The 26,104-nt window shown below is 40.6% G+C and overlaps 1 protein-coding gene across 9 annotated transcripts in view; it reads right to left on the bottom strand.

The window, feature by feature from the left end:
• LOC127568345 (uncharacterized protein C1orf21-like) overlaps nucleotides 1–26,104 on the bottom strand; it is a 164,940-nt gene that overhangs the window by 99,786 nt on the left and 39,050 nt on the right. For 4 of the 9 annotated variants that reach the window (XM_052011972.1, XM_052011976.1, XM_052011974.1 and 1 more), the window contains exons 2-3: nucleotides 21,899–21,989; nucleotides 10,448–10,627 (exon numbers count right to left, since the gene is read on the bottom strand). The exons of 1 other annotated variant lie outside the window; for it this stretch is intronic. In XM_052011972.1, coding sequence (XP_051867932.1) covers nucleotides 10,448–10,541 — 94 coding nt within the window. In that variant the 5' untranslated portion in view covers nucleotides 10,542–10,627; nucleotides 21,899–21,989. The remainder of the gene's footprint in view (nucleotides 1–10,447; nucleotides 10,628–21,898; nucleotides 21,990–26,104) is intronic. 4 more of the 9 variants (XM_052011977.1, XM_052011979.1, XM_052011978.1 and 1 more) reach the window with 2 other exon arrangements.

Genomic DNA, 26,104 nt, shown 5'->3' with positions numbered 1-26,104 from the left:
TATCCTCTTGGTTACCTCCTCAAAGGGCTTCAATAGATTTGTCAGACATGACTTCCCACGCACAAAGCTATGCTGTCCATCTCAAATCTGACCCTGTCTCTCCAAATGTTGGTAGATCCTGTCCCTCAGAACCCCCTCCAGCAATTTACCCACCATCGATGTCAGACTCACTGGCCTGTAGTTTCCTGGCTTGTTTTTGCTACCCTTTTTAAACAATGGTACCACATTAGCCACTCTCCAGTTCTCCAGAACCTCACCTGTGGCCAGAGTTGAAGTAACTATCTCTGCAAAGGCCTCCGCAATTTCTTCTCTAGCTTCCCACAAGGTCCGAGAATGCACCAGGGCAGGCTCTGGGGATTTATCCATCTTAATGCAGTTTAAGGCCTCTGATACCTCCTCCCTGCTAACTTGTATGTGGTCCAAGACAATACCACTCATTTCCCCCATTTCCTTAACTTCCATCATTTTCTCCACAGTAAAAACTGAAGAGAAACATTCATTAAAAACCTCATCCATTTCCTTTGGTTCCACTCACACCTTTAAGGGGACCTATTCTCTCCCTAGCCACCCTTTTATTCTTAATATACCTATAGAATCTCTTGGGATTTTGCTTCACCTTGCCTACCAGATCCTTCTCACATCCTCTTTTTGCCCTCCTAACTTCTCTCTTGTGCACTCCTGCACTTCGTGTAGTCATCAAGGGATTCACTAGTTCCCAATTACTTATACACAGTGTATACCTCCCTCTTTTTCTTAACCAGAGCCTAAATATCTCTCAACCAGAATTCCCAAACCTGCCAGCCTTGCCCTTCATCCCTACAGGAACATGCAGGCCCTGAACTCTTGACATCACACTTTTACAGGGCTCCCACTTGGCTGACACTCCTTTCCCTACAAACAATCTCACCCAATCATTCACTGCAAGATCCCACCTAATGGCTCCAAAATTTGCTCTGCCCCAGTTCAGGACGTTTACCTGTGAATAAACCGTATCCTTCTCCATAACTACTTTAGAACTAATAGAATTATGGTCACTGGACCTAAAGTGCTCGCTGACCGACACCTCTGCCACTTGCCCTATTTCATTCCCCAGGAAGAAGCTCAAGCGTTGCAGCCTCTCTAGTAGATCCTTCTACATATTGATCAAGAAAGCTTTCTTGGACACATTTCACAAATTCCACTCTGTCCAAGCCTTTTACACTATGGTTAGTGCAGTCAATATTAGGGAAATTAAAATCTCCCACTAACACTACCCAACTACATTTACAACTAGCTGTAATCTCTCTACATATCTGATCCTTGAATTCTTGCTAAATTTTGGGGGGGGGGGGGGGGTGCCTTTAATACAATCCAATCAGAGTGACCATCCTCTTTGTATTTCTAAGTTCTACCCATATGGCCTCACTAGATGATCCACCAAGAATGTTCTCTCTAAGGACCGTTGTTATGTCCTCTTTTATCAAGAGGGCAATTCCCCATCCTCTCTTACCTGCATCTCTGTCACTCCTCTGGTATGTATCCTGGAACACTGAGCCGCCAGTCCTGCCCTTCCCTCAGCCATATTTCTGTTATGGATACGATATCCCAGTTCCCAGAGCCAATCCACGCCCTGAGTTCATCCAACTTGCCTGTCAAACCACTTGCATTGAACTAAATGCAGTTGAAACCAATGGTCTTTCCCCTCCCTTTACGGTGCTCCTGAAGACTAAATTTGCTCTCATTGGCTACAGCATTATTCCTTGATTTCTCATCAGCCACTCTACTGCTCAGATCCCCACCCCCTTTCCACTTGAGTTTAAACACTCCTGAGTAGCACTAGCAAATCTTCCAGCCAGGATATTGGTCTCCCTCCAGTTCAGGTGCAACACAGCTCTCTTGTACAGGTCACCCCTACCCCAGAAGAGATCCCAATGATCCAAGAACTGATGATCCCTGCCCCCATTCCTCAGTCATACATTCATCAGAGTTATCTTTCTATTTCTACCCTCACTAGCGTGTGGCACTGGGAGTAATCCAGAATTTACTAACCTTGAGGTCCTGCTTTTTAGGTTCTCTCCTAACTCCTTATGTTCACTGCGCAGGACCTCATCGTTCTTTCTACCTACATTGTTGGTACCAACACAAACCATGACCTCTGGCTGTTCACCCTACCCATTGAGAATGTTCTGCAGCCACTCCGAGACATCCCTGACCCTGGCAACTGGGAGGCAACACACCAACCTGGCATCTCTTTTGAGGCCACAGAATCTCCCATCTGTCCCCCTAACTATTGAGCCTTCTTTCACTACTTATTTTATCCATCTTCAACTGATCAATTCTGGTTTGGCTCCTAATAATTGGCCTTTGCTTCCTCAACAGTGACCAACTAAATCCAAACAAACCAAATGACAATTTACAGTCTGACCTTAGCATGAATATTGAGAATTGCCCGTTTCCCCATCAGACAAGTTGATTTAACATCATCTCCATAGACTCTTATGCATTAAGATAATTTCCAGCTTGACAGCCTCTGATCAGCTCTCTCTCTTACAGATGCAAAGTATTCCTAAAATGCCATGCTTTACTCTCTCTCTCTCTCTCTCTCTAACTTGCCTTTTGACTATCAAATTAACTAAGGTTTTGTCTTGCAGTTTACCTGCACTTGACCACCATTAGGAACGCAGATGGCTTAAAATGTGAACACATTTGCATTCTAACTGGGTGTCATAGAGTTGTACAGCACAGAAATAGGCCCTCTGGCCCTCCACATCCATGCCCATCTGCACGAAAGCCATTTGCCAACATTACATCTGTATCCTTCTATACCTTGCCAACTTAAATATCCATCTAAATGCCTCTTAAATGTAGTGATTGCAGCAAGTTCCAGATATCAACCATGCTTTATGTTTAAAAGCTCACCCCTCAGATCCCCTTTAAAACTCCTCCCTCTCACATAAAACCTACTGCTTTTAAGCCACGTTTTGCTTCTCAGTAGGGAACACATCTACTCAATGTGAACTGTACCATATCAGGTTCATTCACCTTTACGTGCAACTCCTCTCCATCAATTCATCCTTTCTGTGTCTCCAATTTATTGCACCTGTGCAGTTAAAGTGACATTATTCCAGTGAGAATCCTACTGACAAATACTGCAACTTCTCCAGAATTAAAACATACACACTGCAGTATTTTGGGAATTATATGCACTAAATCAGCTGACAAAAGTTCAGAACTAAACAATGCTAAATCTGGAAAGAATATTAATTCAACTCTCAGCAATTCAGTAGTGTTATATTAATTAAGTTATTGTACTAAGTGCCGAATCCTTGATTACTCATTTGGTATAAGCCTTATTTTAAATGTATTTTGTGTTATTTCACAATGGCTCAAGATTTTGCTAGTTTTGAGTGATTTGATTAGTTGAGCCTCTACTTTCAATGAGCCAGCAGATTTTCCCAATAACTCTGTATCAGATCAGATTTTCGTTTTCAAAACAAAAACAAAGTATAATCAATGTTTCTAAAGAACTTTATAATAATTATTTGCCTAGCCAACATCTAAGATGTGACTGACAGTGTGCACAAAAGCACTAAATTTTAATCTACAAGGGAGCTCCCATACTATAACTCTGAGGGAACAGAACACAGGAAACAACTGGGAGCTTTGAATCTTGCAACACTCAATGCATCATTGCTTTCACCATGACGACAGCAAATTCTAGGATATTACCAGTACTTTGAAAATCAAATTCACATTTTTTTAGAAAATGAAAATGCCAATCTGTGCCATTGACTATTAAGCATTATTTCACCTTATAATTTTTATCTCTTACCTGGGATACATACCAATCCGACAGATGAGGGTTTGGGATTTGAAGTAGGTATATGACAACTATCAGGAGTGGACATGGATATCAGCTGGTCTGTTAGCTCGACTTCAAAACCAAATAAATCATAACTAATCTTGTTTATTCTGCCTTAGAGTCCAGACAAAGCTCAACTTTGTAGCTTTCCATTTAAAACCTGACCCTTGCACGTTTCACCTTTGTATTCATTACAAGAAGAGATGGCTTGCCAAGCAATCCCTGTCAACCTTACAGGACTCCCAACATAATGAGCGCAAGGTGCTCACTGATTACCAAGACAGATTAACAAATTGCTTATGTTTTTAGCCGTGGGAAAAAAAAACTTCTAGTCAATTAGCAGCGTGTTCCATCTGAAAAGCGATTCTCATCAGTCAAGTGACCGTGAACGTAACCAGATGATAGCTGCAAACATTTTATTCTTGTTTCCCTCATGGTTTTACTTGAATGAAGCTTTACCACTCAAGTCAGTAGTTTCTGCAGAAAGCCTATTTGGATCATGAATAAGCAAATGCTCTCAGCTAACAAACACTCATGTTCAATATACCATTATTTGTTAACTAGTTTAATGTCACGCTGCCCTGTCATTGTAAACAAATACGTTTTTCTAAATAAATTCTTGGACATGTCATTCTTAAAATTTGATATGTAAACATTACTTCTATAACATATGTATGCAATAACAAGTAATATAAAGAGACATGAAAAGTCTGTTAAGTACCTGACACCGTTAATCACTCAGTAATAAAGCTTGAATGTCCACTGCAAATTCTTAAAGACCCTGTTTCAATTACATCAGGCAAAATACAACACAAGTCATTACAAGAACATCTGCTTCAGCAGACACTCCACGAGGCAAAGAAGTAGAAAGAATTTCAGCAAATAACAGTTTCCTTCAATATGCTGGAAAGCAAGTTGCTGAGGCACTAATTATCCACCACATCGGCTTTTTACAACAATCTTCCATCTATTTTTCTGAAAGGGATTATCTGGTCATTACCACATTACCCCTTGAGCAGTGTTTCCTGCTTTACAATTGCACCCACACTCCAAGAGTTACCCACATTGGCTGCAAAACATGCTGGCAATCCTACTTGATTGATGACTTGCAAAGCACTATTTATGATTTGGCAGCAAATCAGAAATAATCCTGGTAAATAGCATCGTAAAACCAGTGTTCTGTACCATGCAGTTGACCTACGGGAACGTACAGTTACAGTAGACTAAATGCACCAGTGGAGCCTGGTATCAGAACACAGCATTTTAACGTAACAGGAGCAAAAAGGCAAGTTTAAATGAACAAAGCATGATAAGTTTTCTAATTTGTAATCCATTCCCCAGGACCCAAGCAAAACTGCTGAAGTTGAAACAAGGGGCATGTTAGCCTTTAAGAAGAAACTATATCTGAGATGCATATACAGAGGTTAGATGAAACAGATCAGAATAAGCTCATGAGAGTCATGAATATTAACATAGGACTACTCTTCTGAATGTTCCTCTACTGTAGATTCCTTAAGTCTTCCATGTATAAAAATAATTTTCACCACAAGTAATGTTTTCATTGCTTGAGGAGAAGAACTGTATTGTTTCATTCCAGCTCATCACTATCAGTCAAGTGCCCACACACTTGCATACCAAGAGAGACATCACTACAATTGGCCTCCATCACTACACCATCTATTTGTGCTTGCATCATTCACCGGAAGAGAGTTGCAAAGGATAGACTTTTAAAGCAGCTTCAGATAGAAATTAAACTCTGCTACTCTTTATGCTGGTTAATTTTGTTCATATTTACCCTTAAGGAATGCCAGTTTTCCCCTTTTGTCCAGTTCTGCTCCAGATGTTGGGTGCCTACTGCTACTTGTCCCAAATGCCCATTACCTGACCCGAATGTTTCAAACGTTTTCTGTTTTTATTTCTAATTTCCAGTATCTGCAGTTCTTTCCACCTCCCCCCCCAACCATTTTCAAACATCATTACACTGTGATTTAAGTTATAAACCAGTTTCATTCAAAACTAGCCACTATACCATTGTTGGCCAGTAGAGTTAAGTCTGTGGGTCAAAGACAATAACTATGTTAAATCTGCAGTTAACTGGATTCAGTCAAAGGCAATGAGTATGGAACAAGCACAGGCTGTTGTGTGAAAGGAGAGTAAAGCAGCACTTTGTTTCTTGTTCACCACATGGATGAATGATTGCGAAAACCAGTATACGAGTAGATGAAGAATCCCAATAAGCAGCAATAACTCCAGAGAAGAATAATTGCGAAGACGACCCTCAAGCCCGAAGCTGAGAGAAGGATCAATCATCTGGCCAATGGGAGATCCCCTCAGTTGAACAACTAGTGCAAACTGGAGTGGCAAGTCAAGTAGGTAGTGGTACGACAGAGAGACATTAACATCAGTAATGTTAAGATTACTTTGCCCTTACACAATAAAGAGTTACTTTATAGAGTTAGCTGGGCTTCATGTGGTAAATTGCCTAGGTTGTGTTGCCACGTGCTTAACACATGGACAACAGTGTTGCTTGGGTTATTATGCTGGCAATCATAATGTTTGCAATTACTACCATGCAATCAGGCATGTATAACGCTTCCTGTAAATGAAACAAAATCTAACTTAAATTCCATGAATTCCATAGTTTAACTGAAGTCACCAATAAAAACATACACACTGAAAATAAATGTGTACACTATGCTTAATGTAAAAATTTACTTGATTTACACTACATGTCTTTTGAATTCGGTATAAAAACGTGCAGATTATTTTTCTATCCAGCTCTGAAGCAACCAACATATAGCTGACCATGGGAAAAGCACTGAGTTTGAAATCAAGGCCAACAACTTCTAGTGAATTGTCCTTGCACCTTGTTAATGCTCAGACCAAAACTAAGTTGAACAGGGAAGTGAAGTTGCTCGAATTGAAAAAGGTAGATCAGATGGGATAGCTGGTATCCAAGGGATGAAGCAATTTTCCCCAACAGCACTGCCAGTAATTATTATTGCCTCAATTATAATGTGGTAGTAATTTTTGAACTGATAAACTTGTGCTGTTGCATAGTATTGATGGATCCAAATTCCCGAATAACACGAATTGGTGCTCCTCCTTTTAGTTCAAGATTACACGATGGCACACCAGGTGGTGTCAGAGTATTTAGAAGTTCAAGACGAAAACGTACAGCCTCAACGTCTGTTCCACTGTTAATAGACTTGTATTGTACAGGTGGTCTGGGAAGCTTTGAAAGAAGGTCTTTATTCATGGCCTGAGCTGCATCATGTCCTGATGCTAAAATCAAGACACAAGAGATTCTGCAGATGCTGGAATCTGGAGCAACACACACAAAATGTTGATTGAACTCAGCAGGTCAGGCAGCATCTATGGAGAGAAATAAACAGTCGATGTTTCGGGTCGAGACCCTTCATCAGGAGTTCCTCCAGCATTTTGTGTGTGTTGATGCTAAAATTGCTCTGCCGCGTTCCTCCAGCATTTTGTGTGTGTTGATGCTAAAATTGCTCTGCCGCGCAATCACTGGTAATTCAAATAGTGTTGAGTGACATTTTGGGAATATCAGCTTGCATCAGATCACGATGTGACAACTCAGCCCAAGTTTTTCATCCAAAATCTTTCCTGTTGAGTCTCTGTGTTGAAATTTCCCCATTTCCTAATTTGAATAAATTCGAAGCAAACTCTGTCGCAAATGGATCACCTGTCAAACGCACTTATGTATCGGTTTTCAGGTGTAATTGTTTAACTTCTTCCCAAATATGATGCTTTAATACAGGCTTTTAATTCATCTGCTTTAGTACCTCATGGAATTAGTACATGTGTTTGACAAAATCTCCAGCTAGCACTAAAAAAAAACCTCCCATTAATTTATTACTATGTCCAAGATCTTGTAACATACAATCTAATGCTTCAGTGGCTGCTTTGTGAGCTATTGTGCATTCATCCCAGACAATGTTTTCAATCTATTAGAATATTTTGCTTTGCAGGTCCCTGACCAATGCTACATGTTGAAGTCTCCACATTTGTCAAACTTGAATGGGGTTTTCTCCCATCAAAAGTGTTGAAGCAATGCCTGATAATGCCAATGGCCAAGGTTTTGTCCACCTTCGAACTTTTGCCAAAAGTACATAAATAAGGATAGTCCCCTTCTAGCAGAAGCATGCAGAACAAAATGATTCCTTCATCACTGTAAGCAGCCTCTGTAATAGTATCCAAGGCATTTCTTTGGTATCTCACTAAACTTGGTTCTCTTTCAGATATACAGTATTTGTCTAACTGGTTCAAATCATAACTGGTCTCCCACAGAAACTCAGTGCACAAATTTTCAATTTCACTTCTGTGGTTCAGGTAAACCAAAAGTACTTCAGTCAGGTCCATCCAAATGTTTAGCACCTCAAAAAAGGGATCTTGAAATAAATCTCATCAATTTTCAAAGGCGAAAATTAAAATTAGACCCTTCTTGGGCTATGGAAGGTCTCCTATGGTGCTTTTAGAAAAACTAAAGAGTGCAGTGGACATCTTTATCCTAAACCTAACTTGCATGGAAAATTTCACAGTACTAGGTTGTTTTGTACTGGACAATGCGTGGGGGACACAGACATTCTATTTTACTATGGACCTTTAGGTTAGTCTACAGTGAAGACAACGCAACATGTCAAACAATCCAAATCTGGTAAAAACAGGAAGCTGATTTACCAACTGTGTTGCCATTCACATGCGTGAGCACTAGGAACTCCCCTCAAGCTTCCTAAATGTACTTCATACAAACTTCACTGCACCAAGCACAAACAAATTGGAAGCACACCATTTACAATAAACAACATGAAGATGAAAACTGCATGTGAGAAAATAAAAAGCACCTTCTTGTCACTGAATTAACCTGATGGTTTTCTGAGCTCCATGCAATTTTATGTTATCCAGTTCACATCCAACTTATTCTGGTCTACAAAGGATAATGTATGCAGTAAATTTAAGTACATTTTCTTGCTTTGTAATTGAAGTTTTGGAATGATCCAAATGTCACTTCAAAAGGCATATGGAACAGCAGTAGGTATCTGCACCAGCATGATCGAAAGTTAATGGGAACTAAATGTAATGAAAAAATAAGCATTTAGGAACTCACACAATTAAAGTAATAAAGGACTAGAAAGGGTGCAAAGGAGATTTACAAGGATGCTGCCTGGATTGGGGAGCATGCCTTATGAAAGTAGGTTGAGGGAACTCAGCCTTTTCTCCTTGGAACGACGGCGGATGAGGGGGGACCTGATAGAGGTATATAAGATGATGAGAGGCATTGATCGTGTAGATAGTCAGAGGCTTTTTCCCCAGGGCTGAAATGGTTGCCACAAGAGGACAGAGGTTTAAGGTCCTGGGGAGTAGATATAGAGAAGATGTCAGGAGTAAGTTTTTTTTACTCAGTGGTGAGTGTGTGGAATGGGCTGCCGGCAACAGTGGTGGAAGCGGATACGATAGGGTCTTTTAAGAGACTTTTGGATAGGTACATGGAGCTGAGAAAAATAGAGGGCTATGGGTAAGCCTAGTAATTTCTAAGGTAGGGACATGTTCGGCACAGCTTTGTGGGCCGAAGGGCCTGAATTGTGCTGTAGGTTTTCTATGTTTCCATGACTTCATGTTTTGAATTGTTGGAATCACTTTTGATAGACTTTCATGAACTCAAAACCTTTTTATCCCCCTCCAGTGAAGATGAATTTTAAGATCACAGTAGGTTCAGCAGCATAATGCAAATGTGAAAGTTAAACAGATTTAACCTGAGCGTTATCTGGTTGTTTCACAGGAGAAGCTGGAGCATTACATATGGAATATTATTCTCTAACAAATAAAAGATTCATGCTATCAACAAATCCCCAGAACCAAGCATACACTTCTTTCACATTCAGTATAAATAACCCACACCCATTCAACAGGTAACCACTGATTTTCAATGAAAGTGTGAATATTTTGCAAGTCACTGATAGCAACCTCATTCAGTGTACACTAATGAAGACTGCATTACCAGTGCTCAGTCTCCAGGATTACTCTGTCTCAACTGGATAAGATTTCACAGGGCATTACGCAGTTTAAACAATAAAATCAAATGCCACCTCCTAACAAATTAAGATGAGCAATGGATGCTTAAAAACTGCCAGCAACAGAAGGATAAAATATTTCAATTTTGCTCCAATATCTCTTGAGAAAGTTTAATTTTTCATTTCAAATATTACACAGCAGCCCTCACTGTTGCAGATGATGATTAGCTGCTCTCTTTTACCAGAGAAGCCACAAAGAAACATGTTTTTTATATTATACATGTCTTGTTAAAGCAGATCATTTAAAAGGTTTGCAAACCTTAGAAGTCAAGTCTAACATTCTTGAAAGTGACAATAAAGACATGGGAAACATTTCAAATACAAATCAGAGCAATAATATTAGTAAAATAAAACATCTCCAAAGAGAATTCTGCATTAAATTGCCCACAGGTATTTTAGTTCTCATTTTAATTCTGCTCTTGCTGTAAACAGTTCTAATCAAGTCCTAAACTGTCAACGGTTAACACAGTCAAGGCAGCTGTTAAATGTCCCTGAAGTCATCCTCGGTACATACCCCCAATGACATCGCCATTTTGGTAGTTCTTTCCCTTCTGCGCTTCCTCCTCGTTTTGAACAGTAGACACATGCTTGGCTGAGGCACAGCCCATAGTTCTACGCAAATGGCTTCAATGTGCACTGCCCACAGATCATCTCTAAGATGAAATCTCCTCCCTCCCCGTAAGATGGTTGCAACCTGTGGATAAATGAATTAAACAGTCTTAAAATCTCCACGTTAAACATATTCACTCTCTTCTCTCCGCTGGAAAAGACGGTGGACATTGCAGTCACTGCTGCCATCGCTTTGGACACTGTAAATGAAAATGCCACCTCAAACAGCACACAGATCTCCTGAAACAGACAGAAAGCAAATGAGAAATCCTGACTCCCATTGATCCAATGTCCAAGCCCAGGGCAGTGACAGCTAGTAATTATGAGCAGTGTGTTCCACCAAGATCTAACACTTCAAATACAGTGCAGAGAAATAAGGACACAAATGAAGAAGAAAAACTCAATTGTGGAACAAGGCAATAATTAAAGATGCCATAAAAGTAACAGATAAAGCATCTACAGATATTTCATTTCTACTGTTGTACTGAGATGCAAATAGCCAAGAACTTAAAGGACATTTTATGTAAAACAACCAGCAAATGACAAGTGGGTTTTACTTGTGTGTCTGACCAACAAGGCTGTACAAGTAGCTCACTGCTGCCCTGCTGCTAGCCAGCTGGCATTTCGATTTATGGGTGAATACCAGAATGAATGATTTTATTATTGCTTCTATGTATTCCTATTGCACCAGTGAAACAACTTCAGGCATCATTAATAGCACTTAGATATTTTCAAAATTACACACAAACTACATTGATGCTGTAGTTTCACCAGTGATACACTAGTATAATAATAACAGAATAATAAGATTTACTTGAAAATCTTAGAACCAGACTGTTGTCTAATATAGAACTTCTTAAAAAAGTACATAATAATTGATCACTAATAATTGATCATTCATTTTTGATAAGGAAAGGAACAGATTTATAATTCAAAACAGCAGAAAACAAAATTCCCTCATTACAATACAAAGAGAATGCTGGGAATTCTCAGCAAGTCAGGCAGCATCCATGGAGTGTAAAACAGAACCAATGCTTCAAGTTGATGACCTTCCATCAGCTCTGATCTGAACTATTAACTCTTTTCCCTCTCCCCGCTGATGATGCCCAACTTGCTGAGTATTTCCAGTATTGTCTATTTTTATTTCAGATTTCCAGCATTTTTTTTAAAAACTTTATTATTTCATCGTTTCAACTTCAGTTTTGTAACACAGCTTAAGTTTATATTAGGTAAACGGCAATATTTGCTTGATATTTGAGATTTTAACCTGCACATATAGCCCTTATCTCAACATATATTAACACAAATTCTTGTAACTGGTTTACACTCAATCCAGTACCTAATCTAATCTACCGTATTGATATTGAATTGGAGGCCTACCTAACAAGTCTACATTGTTCCTTACAACTTCAACAGAAATATAATGATTACAGTAAATTTTATTTCTGAAGGATTAAGAAAAGGCTATAAAGGACCATATTTCACCAATACTTTGTATGCTAAGATTATACTCACTCATGAAACAACACACCCAGAATTAAGATTTCGAAAACAATCACTGCATCCGAGTATCCCTCTCAAATAGTCACTTCAGCACGTCAGCATACAGAATGCTGATAGGGAAACTGACCCCTTGGCTTGGGTGAAAGGTCTTGAGTGGGTTGGGGGGGGCGTGGGGTGGGTGGGGGAAGAAAAGAGAAGGAAGAAAGACAGGAAGGAAGGATGAAGAGGGGAAGGCACACTGCTACTAACCATAAACTCCCTGCACTCTCAAGCCCAATCTTTCTTCAAAGGGAAAACTGTAAGAGCATATTTTCACTCAGGAACTGGAAAATACTTAACAGCAAAATTTGTAATCAATTCCCTTTCAATCCAAGGCACAATTCCAATTAATCCAACACTAACCAAATTAATCCAACACTAACCAGGATAACGTCCCCCTGCCCCATCCAAACATATCAGTACTTTACTTTCCTCGACTGGTGGGAATGGGATCACATCCACTCTTCATCCGACAGCGTTATGATTTTTTAAAAGTTTCAAAACAGCAGTTGAGATCTTACTAATGAGAAACTCAATCTCTCTACATGTGAATTAGAAATAGCAAAATTCCAGTGTTTGAACATTTTCCTCACAGTCATATTATTTCTTTTGGGTCACAAAGAGTTTCCCCCTTTATCTTCAGGACAATAAGAAATTGGGCAGGAGTAAGCCATTCAATCCCTTCTACATGCATTAATATTCAAATAAGATCACAGATGATCCTTTACCTCTATCATTTTCCAGCACTAACCCCATTTTCATCAATCGTCTCAGTATCTAAAAACTAACGATCTGTCCTGAATGCACTCGACAACTGAGAATTCACAGTCTTCCTGGGTAGATTCCCAATCTACCATTGCCAACTCGCAACTCATACCTTTATTGTACACAGAGATCATGATTTTGCATCAAACTAAATCATTTTTGATCTTAATAACCAAATTGTGATTATTCTTCCCTAACTTTACCAAATTATGAATTAATCTTCTCTTTACACAATACAAGTTCTAAAATACCCTGGTCACTCAGTGGCTCAACAGACTGACCTGGAAAGCCATTTCTATGCACTCCATGATTTTGTCCTTCATGCTATTATTGCAAATTTGGTTTGCCACATACACCGGTTCCCCATGATTGTCATATTATCTTTGTTATATGCAGCTCTAGTTTCCTGATTTATACAATGCCCAATATTACCATGACTGTTTGGGAGTCCCTTGCTCTTCCTTCGCTCAGAAAATTAAGTTGAATCAGTTGGGATGAAGCTATGAACCCTTCTCACGCTCTTTATCATCACTGATTACCCTCTTCCATTTACACTGTGACTCACTCTTCTAAAGGGGAAGTATCCTCGACTATTTAATTCTCAGCCATGGTCCCTTTGCAACCTCGTCTCTGTATGGCTGTAAGATTGCTTTCAACTTTGATTTTACTGACCCTATATTAATTTGCATTTGGCTCAAAAGGTAAATAATCCTGGGATTAATTTTGCGGTTCTGCTTTCCAATTTAGCCACAAGCTCCTCTAAAGAACCTCTGTCCTACTTCATTGGTTCCCACATGGGCAACAACTGGATCTTTCTCATCTCATTCCAGTTCCTCACGATCAATGCAATGTCACTAAACCCAGCACCGTGCAGACGAAACAAACTTTGAAATCCAGGCTTGTGGCTGCAAAGAATTGTAACTTTCCCCTTACTGTACTGTCATTTATCACTGCTACATTCTTTTTCACTCCTTCAACTTGAATAGCTCTTGTTATCATGGCACTGTGGTCAGTTGCGCATCTCCCCCAAAGTGTCTGCTGTCATCCACACAAGTTGAAAGAATAGTACACCTCTCGAACAAGTACATGGGCCGAGGCTCCTCCATTGCTTTTGACAGGACTCTTATACCTGCCTCACTTGTAGTCACACCTCCTAATTAAGCAACTCTGCAGTAATTATTCTAGTGGGTATAAATACCTCTTGGAACAGCATGTCCAGATAATTTCTCAAGACACTGACAGGTGTCATGGAGGAATCTCAGACTCCAGCTCATCAACTTTGATCCAAATTTCTTCAAGGTGCTCACATTTACTGCTGACACATTCATCGTGGATTGCAATGGTTTCCATCAGTTCCTACACATCACCTACCCTGCCTTCTCAATTTCTGCCTGTGCGTGATCCATATCCCTCCATTCCCTGCATATTCACGTGCCTATCGAAAAGCCTATTAAATGCTGCTATCGTATCTGCTTCCACCACTCTCCCCACCAGTCAGTTCCAGGCACCTACCACTCTGTGTAAAAAAAAAACTTGCCCCTGTTACGGACTCAGTGAATGTCCCTTTAAGATAGAGTAAGAGAGAGAGAGAGAGAGAGAGAGAGAGAGAGAGAGAGAGAGAGAGAGAGAGAGAGAGAGAGTGTGGCGTGCTTACATCAACAGAAGATAAAGGACGTAATGATGTTGTTGAAGAAGTCAGTTGAGGTCAGCGAGAGAGAGAGAGAAAAAAGGGAGAGAGACACCAGCCTGCTCATTTCTCTATCGATGGATGAGAAACAATAACTGTGTCTGTCACTGCAATCCACGTATGGAAATTGGAAGTAATCCAGTGGAGTTCACTTTGTTGCTGACCTGTAGAAGGAAATAAGTATTTCTGTGGACGACCATGAGTCAGATGCTTTTCGGGGTGAGGAAGTCACTACCGAGTAAACACTGAGGTGTCGTTTGGGTTCCATCGTGGAACATTTGGATTTCGTAATTACTCTCTCTGTTCTCTACATCTACATCTTATCTTCAGACAACGGTGGTTGTTGAAGAAGCCTTTGCTCATGTTTCACCTTATGGCTTGCTGAACTGAACTTTAAGAACTATTCCTAGACTTGGAGTTTAGGACTTTGCCACACACACACACGCGCGCGAAGAGTTTAGTTTTGAGGTTAATGTTCAAGGTTTAACATTTTTACTTCCAACATACTAACATTTTTACTTTTATTTTTCTTGTTATCGTAAGTTGTCATTAATAAAATAGTTTTTAACACTGAAACATGACTCAGTGTGTTTCTTTTGTTGCTGGTTCATAACACCCCGCACGTCCTTTCAACTTTCCCCCTCTCACCTTAAATGCATGCCCTCTAGCTTTTGACATTTCTATGCTTGGAAAAAGACTGTCTACCCTATCTATCTTCTGGTCGCCCCATTTATAGGAAGGATGTGGAGGCTTTGGAGAGGGTGCAGATGAGATTTACCAGGATGCTGCCTGGATTAGAAGGCATGTGCTAGAAGGAGAGGTTAGACAAATTTAGGTTGTTTTCTCTGGAGCAGTGGAAACTGAGGGGAGACCTGATAGAAGTTTATAAGATTATGAGAGGCATAGTTGGAGTAGTCAGCCAATATCTTTACCCCAGGATTGAAATGTCTAATACTAGAGGGCATACATTTAAAGGTGATAGGGAGCAAGTTCAAAGGAGACATGCGGGGCAAGTTTTTATTTTACACAGAGAGTGGTGGTGCCTGGAATGCACTGCCAGGGGTAGTGATGGAGGCAAATACAACAGAGGCATTTAAGATGCTCTTAGATAGGTACATGGATATGCAGAGAATGGAGGATATTCACATGAAGAACATCCTCCACTACATTGTGAGGCACAACTGGAGGTTTATAAAATTATCAGGGGCATAGATAGGATAAATAGAGAATCTTTTTCCCAGGGCAGAGGATACAGGATTATGGTGAAAGGGGAGAAGTTTAAAGGAGGATCAAGTTTTCTCACACAAACAGTGGTGGTTGTATGGAACGAGCTCCAAGAGAAGGTGTAGGAAGCTGATACAATTACGATGTTTTAACAAAAAAGGCATTTGGACAGATACATAGATAAGAAAGGGATACAGGCCTAATATGGGTAAATGGGATTAGCACAGATAGGTATCACGGTTGGCATTGATGAGGGAGGCTGAAAGGGCCTATTTCTACAATGTACGTTTCTATGATGGTGAGCTAAATGGGAGAGACTTAAAGTAGATCTAGCAGCTCATAACTGGACAACACTGAGATACTGAGAGGGATGTGGGGGGGGGGGGGGGGTGGTGGTCATCAGCAACAGAAATGTACAGCACCACAATCTGTACTCTCATGGCTCACCACATCCCTCACTCTACTGTTACTATAAAGTCAGGAGATTAACTCTGATGCCACAATGTGGAATCAATACCAGGATTACCCAAAACTGAGGTGCAAAACTGGACTGCACCTGTTCTAAACAACAAAAGCAGCATGCAAGAGACAAAGCCAAGCAATCCTACAATTAATAGATCAGATCAGAGCTCTGCAGTTCCACTGCATCTAGTCATGGATAATTAAACAAACGAGGGAGGAGGAAGTTCGAAGGACTTGTTCATCCCCAATACAGAGCCTAGCTAGCGAGTGCTAAAGGCTGAAGCATTTGCAACCATGTTCAGCCAGAAATGCCAAGTAGTTATCCATCACAGCTTTGCCCCCCAAAATCTGCACCATCACAGAAGACAGCCTCCTGTCTGTTTGATTCACTCCATGTGAAATCAAGTTACAGTTAAGAGTACCAGATACAGAAGAGGGTGGACACTTCCCAGCTGTTGTAGTTAAGACCTGTGTTCTAAAATGAGCTGTGCTCAAGTCAAGCTATGGAAAATTGCCCAGGTACGACCTGTTCACAAAAAAAAAAGCAGGACAAGTCCAATCTGGCTAATTAGCAGCCAATGAGCTAACTCTCAAACATTAGCAAAGTGATCAGAAGTGTCAGTGTGTTATCAAGGGACACTTGTTCTCTCATAACCTGTTCATCAATGGCCAGTTCAGATTTAGCCAGATCCACTAAATTCCATACCTTATCACAGCTCCAAATATGGACCAAAGAGTGGAATTCCAGTGGCGAGATGAGTGACTGTCCTTGACATCAAGGCAGCACATCACTGACTGTAGCATCAGAGAAATTGACGTCAATGAACATCAACGGGGAAGTAATCCAATGGCTGGAATCATATCTTGCAAAGAGATAGATGACTGTGGTTGTTGGAGGTCAATCATCCCAATACCAGGACATCACTGCAGGATGTTCCTTGGAGTGGTAACCTAGCCCAAGCATTTTCAGCTGCTTCATCAACTACCTTCCTTCCATAAGATCAAAAGTAAGAATGTTCCCTGATGATTGCACAATGTTCAATTCCAATTCTTCAGCAAATGAACAAGTCCATACCTGACTTGTTCAAGATCCAAACAACATTCAGGCATGGACTCAAGTAGCAATGAATATTCACAGCAGGGAAGTGCCAGGCAATGGGTTCAGAAGAGGTTTACCAGGATGCTGCCTGGATTAGAGGGCATGTGCTACAAGGAAAGGTTGAACAACTAGGGATTGTTTTCTCTGCAGCGGTGGAGGCTGAGGGGAGACTTGATAGAAGTTTATAAAATGATGAGAGGCATCGATAGATTAGACAGATGGTATCTTTTTCCCCCAAGGTTGAAATGTCTAATACCAGAGGGCATGCATTTCAGGTGAGAGGGGGATAGTTCAAAGGAAATGTGCAGGGCAAATCTATTTATTTATTTTTACACACAGAGTGGTAGGTGCCTGGAATGCACTGCCAGGGGTGGTGATGGAGGTAGATACAACAGAGGCATTTAAGAGGCTTTTAGATAAATACATGAATATGCAGAACACAAAGGAATATGGACCATGGGCAGGCAGAACTGATTAGATGTCATTAGCTTAATTAGTTTGGCACAACACTATGGGCCAAAGGCCTGTTCCTGTGCTGTATTGTTCTCATGTTTAATGCAATGACCACGTCCAACAAGAGAGCCTAATTACCTACGCTTGATATCAATGTGAACCCCCATTATCAACATTGCAGGGATCAACAATGACCACACATACAAATACTATGGATATAGGAGCAGGTCAGACACTGGGTATCCTGTTGCAACTGACTCACCACCGTTCCACCATCTACAGGGGACATCAGTTGAATATTCTCCACGCCTGGATCTGTGCAACCCCAACAAGACTTGGGGCTATACAAGACAAAAAAAAATCTCACTTGGTGGGTATTGAATCCACTGCCCTAAACATTCATTCCCTTCACCACTGACGCACAGTGAAATCACCTTCTAAATGCACTGTTGTTACTTCCCTCAGCTTTGCCAACAGCACCTTCTCAACCATACAATTAAGGACAGGGGTTTCAAGACATTAGCAAGTTCCCCCTCCAATGCCTCGATCCCCAGAAAATGAATAAATAATTTAACAAAACAGCAACTTCTGAGGGAGCTTCACGGTGTAGATGAGAGTCGGATATTTCCTTGCTGTGAAAAGTGTAGGAGGAGGAGGAGGAAAAGGAGTCCTAGGATAAGAGGTCAGCCATTTAGATGAGGAGGGATTTATTATTTCAGAGGGTTATGCATTTTTTTTAATCCCTTAATCGAGAGATGGGCGGTGCCAAGTCATTAGGTACATTTCAGGTGAGAATGGAAAGAATTTTGGACTACAGAAAAATCAAAGCATGAAAATGATCTTGAGGCCAAAGACCATAGAGTCATACAGCACGGAAACAGGCCTTCTGGCTCAACTCTTCCATTTCGACCAAGAAGCCCATCCAAGCTAGTCCCCTTTGCCTGCATTTGGCCGACAACCTTCAAAACCTTTCCTGTCCATGTACCTGCCCAACTGCCTTTTACAAAGTTGTTATTGTAATCCACTGATTGTTATTGTAACCTGTCATTGTGACCAGATCAGTGATCTTATTGAACAGCAGACCAGACCATTATGAGCTTCCCTGCTGCTATTTCTTATATTATATGAACAGTGTGTTTCTTATGTTGCATAAAACAGCAACTTCCCCAAAAACTCCTTTTCACCTCCTCCTAAAAACTGCCCACTAGACTGTCCTACTAATAACATCATCCAACCAAAACTTGCTCAACTATAGACATCTCCTTTCCCCACACCCAAGCTAATGAATTCACTGCAAACCATTGTTAATGTTGCTATTGACAATCAGTACTTAACTTCAGCTGAAGCTTTCAGAATATCCAAGTAACAATTTGCATACTAAACCCTTTACACTTTTGCAAGTTCTGTCAGTCAAACATCTTTTACTGAGCTTATTATAGTTTTCCATGTTCATAAGAACTTTTCAAATTCACTTTTAAATTTGCCCACAGTTTCTCTAGTCCACACATTCCAATGCAGCTGATTATATATACACAGACCAAAATATTGAAAAGAAAGCTTAGTTCAGGAAGACCTTGGCATATATGGATAAATCGTTGCCAATATCCTTACATGAATAGATGCCTGTCAAAGTATTTGGATGTGATTAATTGCTGAGGATGTTCTACTCAATCACCAGAATCCTTTTGGAATGTTGACTCTTCGGGTTTCTTTCACATTTTCACTTGAGCAAGGAAACGAAGTTGGCTCTTTTGTGAATGGCTGTCATAGAGTCAGTCACACAGCACTAAAACAAGACCTTCAACACACTGATTCCACACTGACCATCAAGCACCCATTTTATACTAATTCTACACGAGTCCTATTTTATTCTCCCCACATTCTCGTCAACTCCTCCCAGATTCTACCACTCGCTTATACTAGGGGCAATTAACCTACCAACCAGGACATCTTTGACACCCAGGTGAAACACCACACAGTCACAGGGAGAACTTGCAAACTCCACACAGACAGCACTGGAGGTCACAATTGAACCTGGATTGCCAGAGAAAAGAGGTAGCAGTGCTACAAGTTGCACCTCTGGGCCATCCTTATATAAAATAGAAAACAAATTCAATTATTGTTATTTTAGGTTAAGATAGCATTAAAGAAACTCCAAATTATATCCCTCTATTGATGCGACAACCATTGGCAATGAGTCAGAATCAGCAACGCAAAGTAGTGAATCATGGTCCGCTATTCACTGGACCCAGCAATTTATAATTACATTGAGAAACAAACCAGGACTCTGAAGCAAGAATTATTTTATATTGCTTGCAATCACTGTAAAGAAAGTGAGTGAAGTCCATTACTACAGGTACTCCCCAGGTTATCGTAGGGTTCCCGAACAGTTTGCAAGCCAGAAATGTGGCTGCGAACCAAGTTCCCAAACGGCACAATATACCGGCAGCCCTGCAGCAGCCAGTCTCCCGAAAGCTTGCTCATATGTATGCGCTGTATGCAAGTCAGGCGCTCATAAGCTGGGAATTACCTGTGTCTGTTAATATTCACTATATTGGAAAAGTGAAGAGTTTGAACTCTGTTCTGGTAGACTATCTTCTCCCACCTAAACTGATATGATGTGATTCCCTGCATTAGAGTCATTCAGAGTTGTATCTTGCTGGTGCCTTTGGCCATGGTAATCTCAGCCCAGTAGGTAAGAAGCAAGTTAGTTGGAGAAGCTCATCTTGGAGAGGAAACAGGAGAGGTCTTCGTTTAGTGAACCCTTCCTTTATATCCCAGTGAAACTTCAGTTGTGGATCATAGAATAATGGACATTACATTGCCTGCTCTTGGTCCACCTCAGTTACTAAGTAATGCATGATAACTACTTGGCCAGTATTATGTAATAACCATTAAAGTCTATGTCATATAATTTTAACAAAAATCTTGAAGGTGTTTATTGTGGTGATAATTAGGGTATTATAATCTTCATACAAGATATCCAGACCACCAAGTGAAAACAGGCTTTAAAAGTGGCCTCCAAATATCACTATATTTCACTTATAGTGAATTATAAATGTCAATGTTTCTTTCAAAGATTTTACTAATGGAAATACACCATCTTCCCCAATTTCAAGTATTAACAATGGACCAAAACACCTCTTGCAGTGGGAAAAAATGAGGCAGCAGAGCAAGATGTATGCAAATGCTACACAAGGATGCTACCAAACTGCTCCATCTCTATCAGAACACATCTAAAGACTTTGCTTTCACCCATTCAGTGGGAAGAATTTTGCACCAAAGTGCAGCAATAATTCACTTATACTTCTTCCAATCTAGTGGACACAATCAGTTTCACAATGTGGTCTCATTTACACTGGAGAAACCAGAGTGATTGCCTAATGGAGCACCTGAACTCAGAGCTCCCTGTTGCCTGCCACTTTAATATCTCATCTCTCACTGATGTATCAGTCCGTGGCTTCCTACACTGCAATAATGAGGCCCAATGTAAGCTTGAGGAACAGCAGCTCATTTTCCATCTGGGCAGTCTTCTGTACTCATTATTGAATTCTACAACTTTGGGTCATTTGTTTTCTCTGTTTGTGTCAGAACTGTCTATTTCTGCTGCAAGTCATCCATCTGTGGTACTTGCTCAGTTCTTCTCTCTCTGTTAGCACAGCCTGACCTGTTGGGCATGTCCTACAGCTCTGCATTTTGCAATTTTTTTAAACATTTCTTTGTCCGTATTCTCGTTCCTTTACTGCCCTCCTCTTATAGCTGTTGCTCCACCTTCTCACTCTTTTCTAACTGCATCATTAACCAATCAACTGGATGACCTCAGTAACTGATACCCAGAGCAACCCTGCCTCAGCCTATCAGATGCACCCTTTGTCTTTTCCATCCCTTCCCCACCTTATCTGTAACTAGCTGGTTTCCTCTTTCCCAGCTCTGAGTCTTCAACCTGAAATGTTAACTGTTCCTCTCACAACAGATGCAGCCCACCTACTCAGTGTTTCCAGCATTTTCTGTTTTTAAATTCAGATTTCCAGCATTTGCAGTTTTTTTTTGATTTTGACATGAAGAATTGGCAGTGCTAGTCACTTTTATACTGGAGCACAGAGCCAGAATCAAACAATCCATACCTGCTCAGAACTGGTTAAGCTCCTAGGCCTTCACAGCTGACACAGAGCAGACATTTGTTCCATGAGATTGGACAGTATCCACACTCAGGCCCTGGAAGTTACAAGGACAATGTGTTAACTAACATTCATTATGGCATCCAATCCCCCATGGTATCCAGCAACTTATCACAACTCCTGTTATAGCAGAAATTTTTCAGTAAGATACAATCTGTGCTAACTGACTATTTGTTTCTGGATTTCCTTTGAACACACAACAATGCAAAAGCAGCTTCCTGTGTACTTTCTTCTTTGTATTTAAGTGAAGACCAAGGATTTCCCAAACAACCTTAGGAGTTGTTCAGCAATGAAGTCCTAACCACCATCAACATCTATCATTTTACCTTGATAATCACAGGAGTCAGTGTCAGAGCTCTTTGGCAATGGGTAGAAGTGTATTCCAAACGGTCATAAAGAACAAAACACATAGAACAGTACAGCACAGGAACAGGCCCTTTGGCCCATGATGTCTGTGCAAAACACCATGCCAAATGAAACCGAATCGCTTTTACCTGTACAAGATCCATATATCTCCATTCCCTGTATATTCATGTGACTGTGTAAATGCCTCTTAAACACCACTATTGTATTTGCTTCCACCACTATGCCTGGCAGACTGTTCCAGGAACCTACCATTTTCTGCATAAAAATAAACTTTCCCCCTCTCACCTTAAATGAACATCCTCTTATATTTGACGTTTCTACTCCGGGGAAAAAAATTCTGACTGCCTACCCTATCTATGGCTCTCATTATTTTATAAACTTCTATCAGGTCTCCCCCCAGCCTCCGACGCTCCACAGAAAACAACCCAAGTTTGTCCAACCTCTCCTTATAACTTCATACCCTCTAATCTCAGCAGCATCTTTGGAAAGTGTACAGAAGAGGCCTACAAAGCTTCCACATCTTTCCTGTAATGGGGCAACCAGAATTACACGATACTCCAAGTGCGGCCTCACCAAAGTTTTACATAGCTGCAACACGACTTCCTTATTCTTATACTCTGTGCCCCGACCAATGAAGGCAAGCATGCCTTCTTTACCACCAGATCGACTTCCGTGGCCACTTTCAGGGAGGTATGGACTTGGACCCCAAGATCGCTCTGTGCAGCAATGCTGTTCAAGGTTCTGCCATTAACTGTATAATTTCCCCTTACATTTGACCTCCCAAAGTGCAACACCTCACACTTTCCCGGATTAAATGCCCACATCTGTAACTGATCTATATCCTGCTGTATCCTTTGACAAACGTCTTCACTGTGCACAACTCCACCAATTTTTGTGTTGTCTGTAAACTTACTAACCCACCCATCCACATTTTCATCCAAGTCATTCACATATATCACAAACAGAGGTCCTAGTTCTGATCCCTGAGAAACACCTCTGGTCACAGACCTCCAACCAGAATAACACCATTATCCTGTCTTCTATGGGCAAGCCAATTCTGAATCCAAACTACCAAATCACCATGGATCCCATGCAGCTTAATCTCCCAGATCAGTCTACCATGAGGGACTTTGTCAAATGCCTTACTAAAGTCCATGTAGATGACATCCACTACTCCACCCTCAACTCCTCCTCAAAAAAAAACTCAATCATGTTACTAAAACATGATCTGCCCTGCACAAAGCCACGCTGCCCGTCTCTAATCAGGCCACGCCTTTCCAAATGCGTGCAAATCCTAACTCTAAAAATCTTCTCTAATAGCTTCCCGACCACTGATGTGAGGCTCCCTGGATTATCCCCATTTCCCTTCTTGAACCAAGGAAAAACATTGGCTACTCTTCAGTCCTCCAAGACCTCACTTGTTGCTCGTGAGGATACACAGGCCCCAACAATCTCCTCTCTTGCCTCTTTCAGTAACCTGGGATATATGCCATCATGCCCTGGGAGTTTATCCACCTTAATGCTCTTCAAGAGACACAGCACCACCTCCTTTTTCATTTCCAAATGCCCTGGCATATTTGTTTACCCCACACTGCTCTCACTAACTTCCATATCCTTCTCTTTGGTGAATACCAAAGCAAAGTACTCATTTACTACCTCACCCACATCCTCTGGCTCCAAGCATAAATTCCCTGCTTTATACTTGAGTGGCCCTACCCTCTCTCCCTAGTTATCCTCTTGTTTTTAATATGTATAAAATGCCTCTTTAATCCAACTTGCCAAGGACATTTCATGGTCCCTTTTGGCCCTCCTAATTCCCTGCTTGAGTTCCTTCCTGCTTTCTTCATATTACTCAAGGGCCCCGTCTGATTTTGGTTTCCTATACCTCACACGATTCCTTTTTCTTCTTGACTAAATTCAGAACCTCTCTCATCATCCAAGGTTCCCTTACCTTGTCATCCTTGCCCTTCCCCCTTACCAGAACACGTCGGTCCTGAACTCTGAGCAGCTAATCTTTAATCAACTCCCACCTGTCAGATGTGGACTTGCCCGATAACAGCTGCTCCCAATTAATTCCCCCTGGCTCCTGTCTAATCACATTGTAATTTGCCTTCCCCCTAATTCAGTGCCTTCCCTCAAGGTCCAGACTTATCCATAACCATCTTAAAACTTAAGGAGCCGTGATCATTGTTCCAAAAATGCTCTCCCACTGAAATACCAGTTATCTGGCTCAGCTGGTTTCCCAATAGAAGGCCCATTGGGAAACATGGTCCCTCCTCCAGTTGAACTATTCACATACTGTTTCAAGAAACCCTCTTGGATGCCCAATTTAAGCCTCTTGCACAAAAGGAAGTCCCAGTCAATATTGAGGAAGTTAAAGTCACCCATTACGATAACCCTGTTACTTTTACCCCTTTCCGTAATCTGTCTACATATCGGTGTACAAGTGATTTTTGTCTCATCTCTGGACTTGGAACTGGCAGCAGTTCCTCCAGAATGTTTTGACAGGACTGCCTTAAGCCTGTAAATGTTACTCAAGTCTCAAAAATCCACCACCAAGCATTAACATTCTTGAGCAAACTCATTTCTGCTGCACAATCTTAATTACCTGATTTAATTATACACAGTCTACTGCCATAAGATCAAATAAATGTACTTTGGTAATGGAGTAGTGATTTATCCTTGCTGTCTTTGAGCAAAATGTTTGTTTTTGTTCTGTAATGCTATTGTAACAGTGATATGAACGGTTACCTCCTTGTTCGTACTTGGTGGTGCTGAGGAGTTCCAAATATAGATCAAATGCAGTTTGATTTCTTATCTTTATTTAAATGTAGACTTTGCTTCCATTGTTTTGATTGTTTTTATACTGAATTAGACCTAATGGAAAAAAAATTGCCGAATAATTTCTGACCAGGGCCGGGTGAATTAGGCTACTCTTTCATTGCATTCGGTTTTTTTTTGAAGAGCTATAATCACATTATCAGTGGATGGTAATTGTTTAAACATTAAGGTTTTGCATATTTAGATAGGGCAATCACAATTTTGTATCCATCAAGGTTACTCTGAATCAATTAGTCATGTTGTTGTTAAAATCTTGTCTGACTCAATTTGGAGAAGCAAATCTGCTATCTCTGCTCCATCTAATCTATAGGTGACTCCAGACACACAGCAATGTGCTTGGCTCTTAACTCTTATCTGAAATGACTCAGCAAATTATTCAGTGAAAACTTATGGGCAATAAATGCAGGCCCCTGCTAGCAACCTCCATATACTGTGAAAAAATAACTAGAATATACAATATTATTCACACATGTACAGAAAACTTTTTAAAAATAATAATTACTGAACTGATTCAAAACAAAGAAGAATGCCCATTGGCATTAGATCAGATTATAGCCCTGCCTACAATTAAAATCCAGACTATTCCTTGAGATCACATTAATAGGTTGGCTAGCATTGATTTTTGTTTCCCCCCTCTTGTTACAATAGTAAAAGCAAACTGCAAAGGTTTGAGAATCCAAAGTAACCAACAATTTTTTTTTAAGGCTTTTGTGTTATTTCTTAATTTAACTTGCAGAAGAATGAAAAAACAAGGCCCTAAAGAGAGAGGCTTACTGAACAGCTTCTATGGAGCATGATGACCCCCCTGCTTCCTCAGTGCTAAAGCAACAATTTTGTACTCCAAGTCTTTTCAATTAATCTGAGGCTGTTAAATATTTAAATAGATTTCATTGCATGACATTTAGCATCATTGCAATTGTTTTATTATCTGCTAAACCAAACCAG

Source organism: Pristis pectinata, chromosome 3, assembly GCF_009764475.1.
Source record: "Pristis pectinata isolate sPriPec2 chromosome 3, sPriPec2.1.pri, whole genome shotgun sequence".
Lineage (NCBI taxonomy): Eukaryota > Metazoa > Chordata > Chondrichthyes > Rhinopristiformes > Pristidae > Pristis > Pristis pectinata.
Note: the sequence above shows the minus strand (reverse complement) of the source record. Positions and strands in the feature narration are given on the sequence as shown.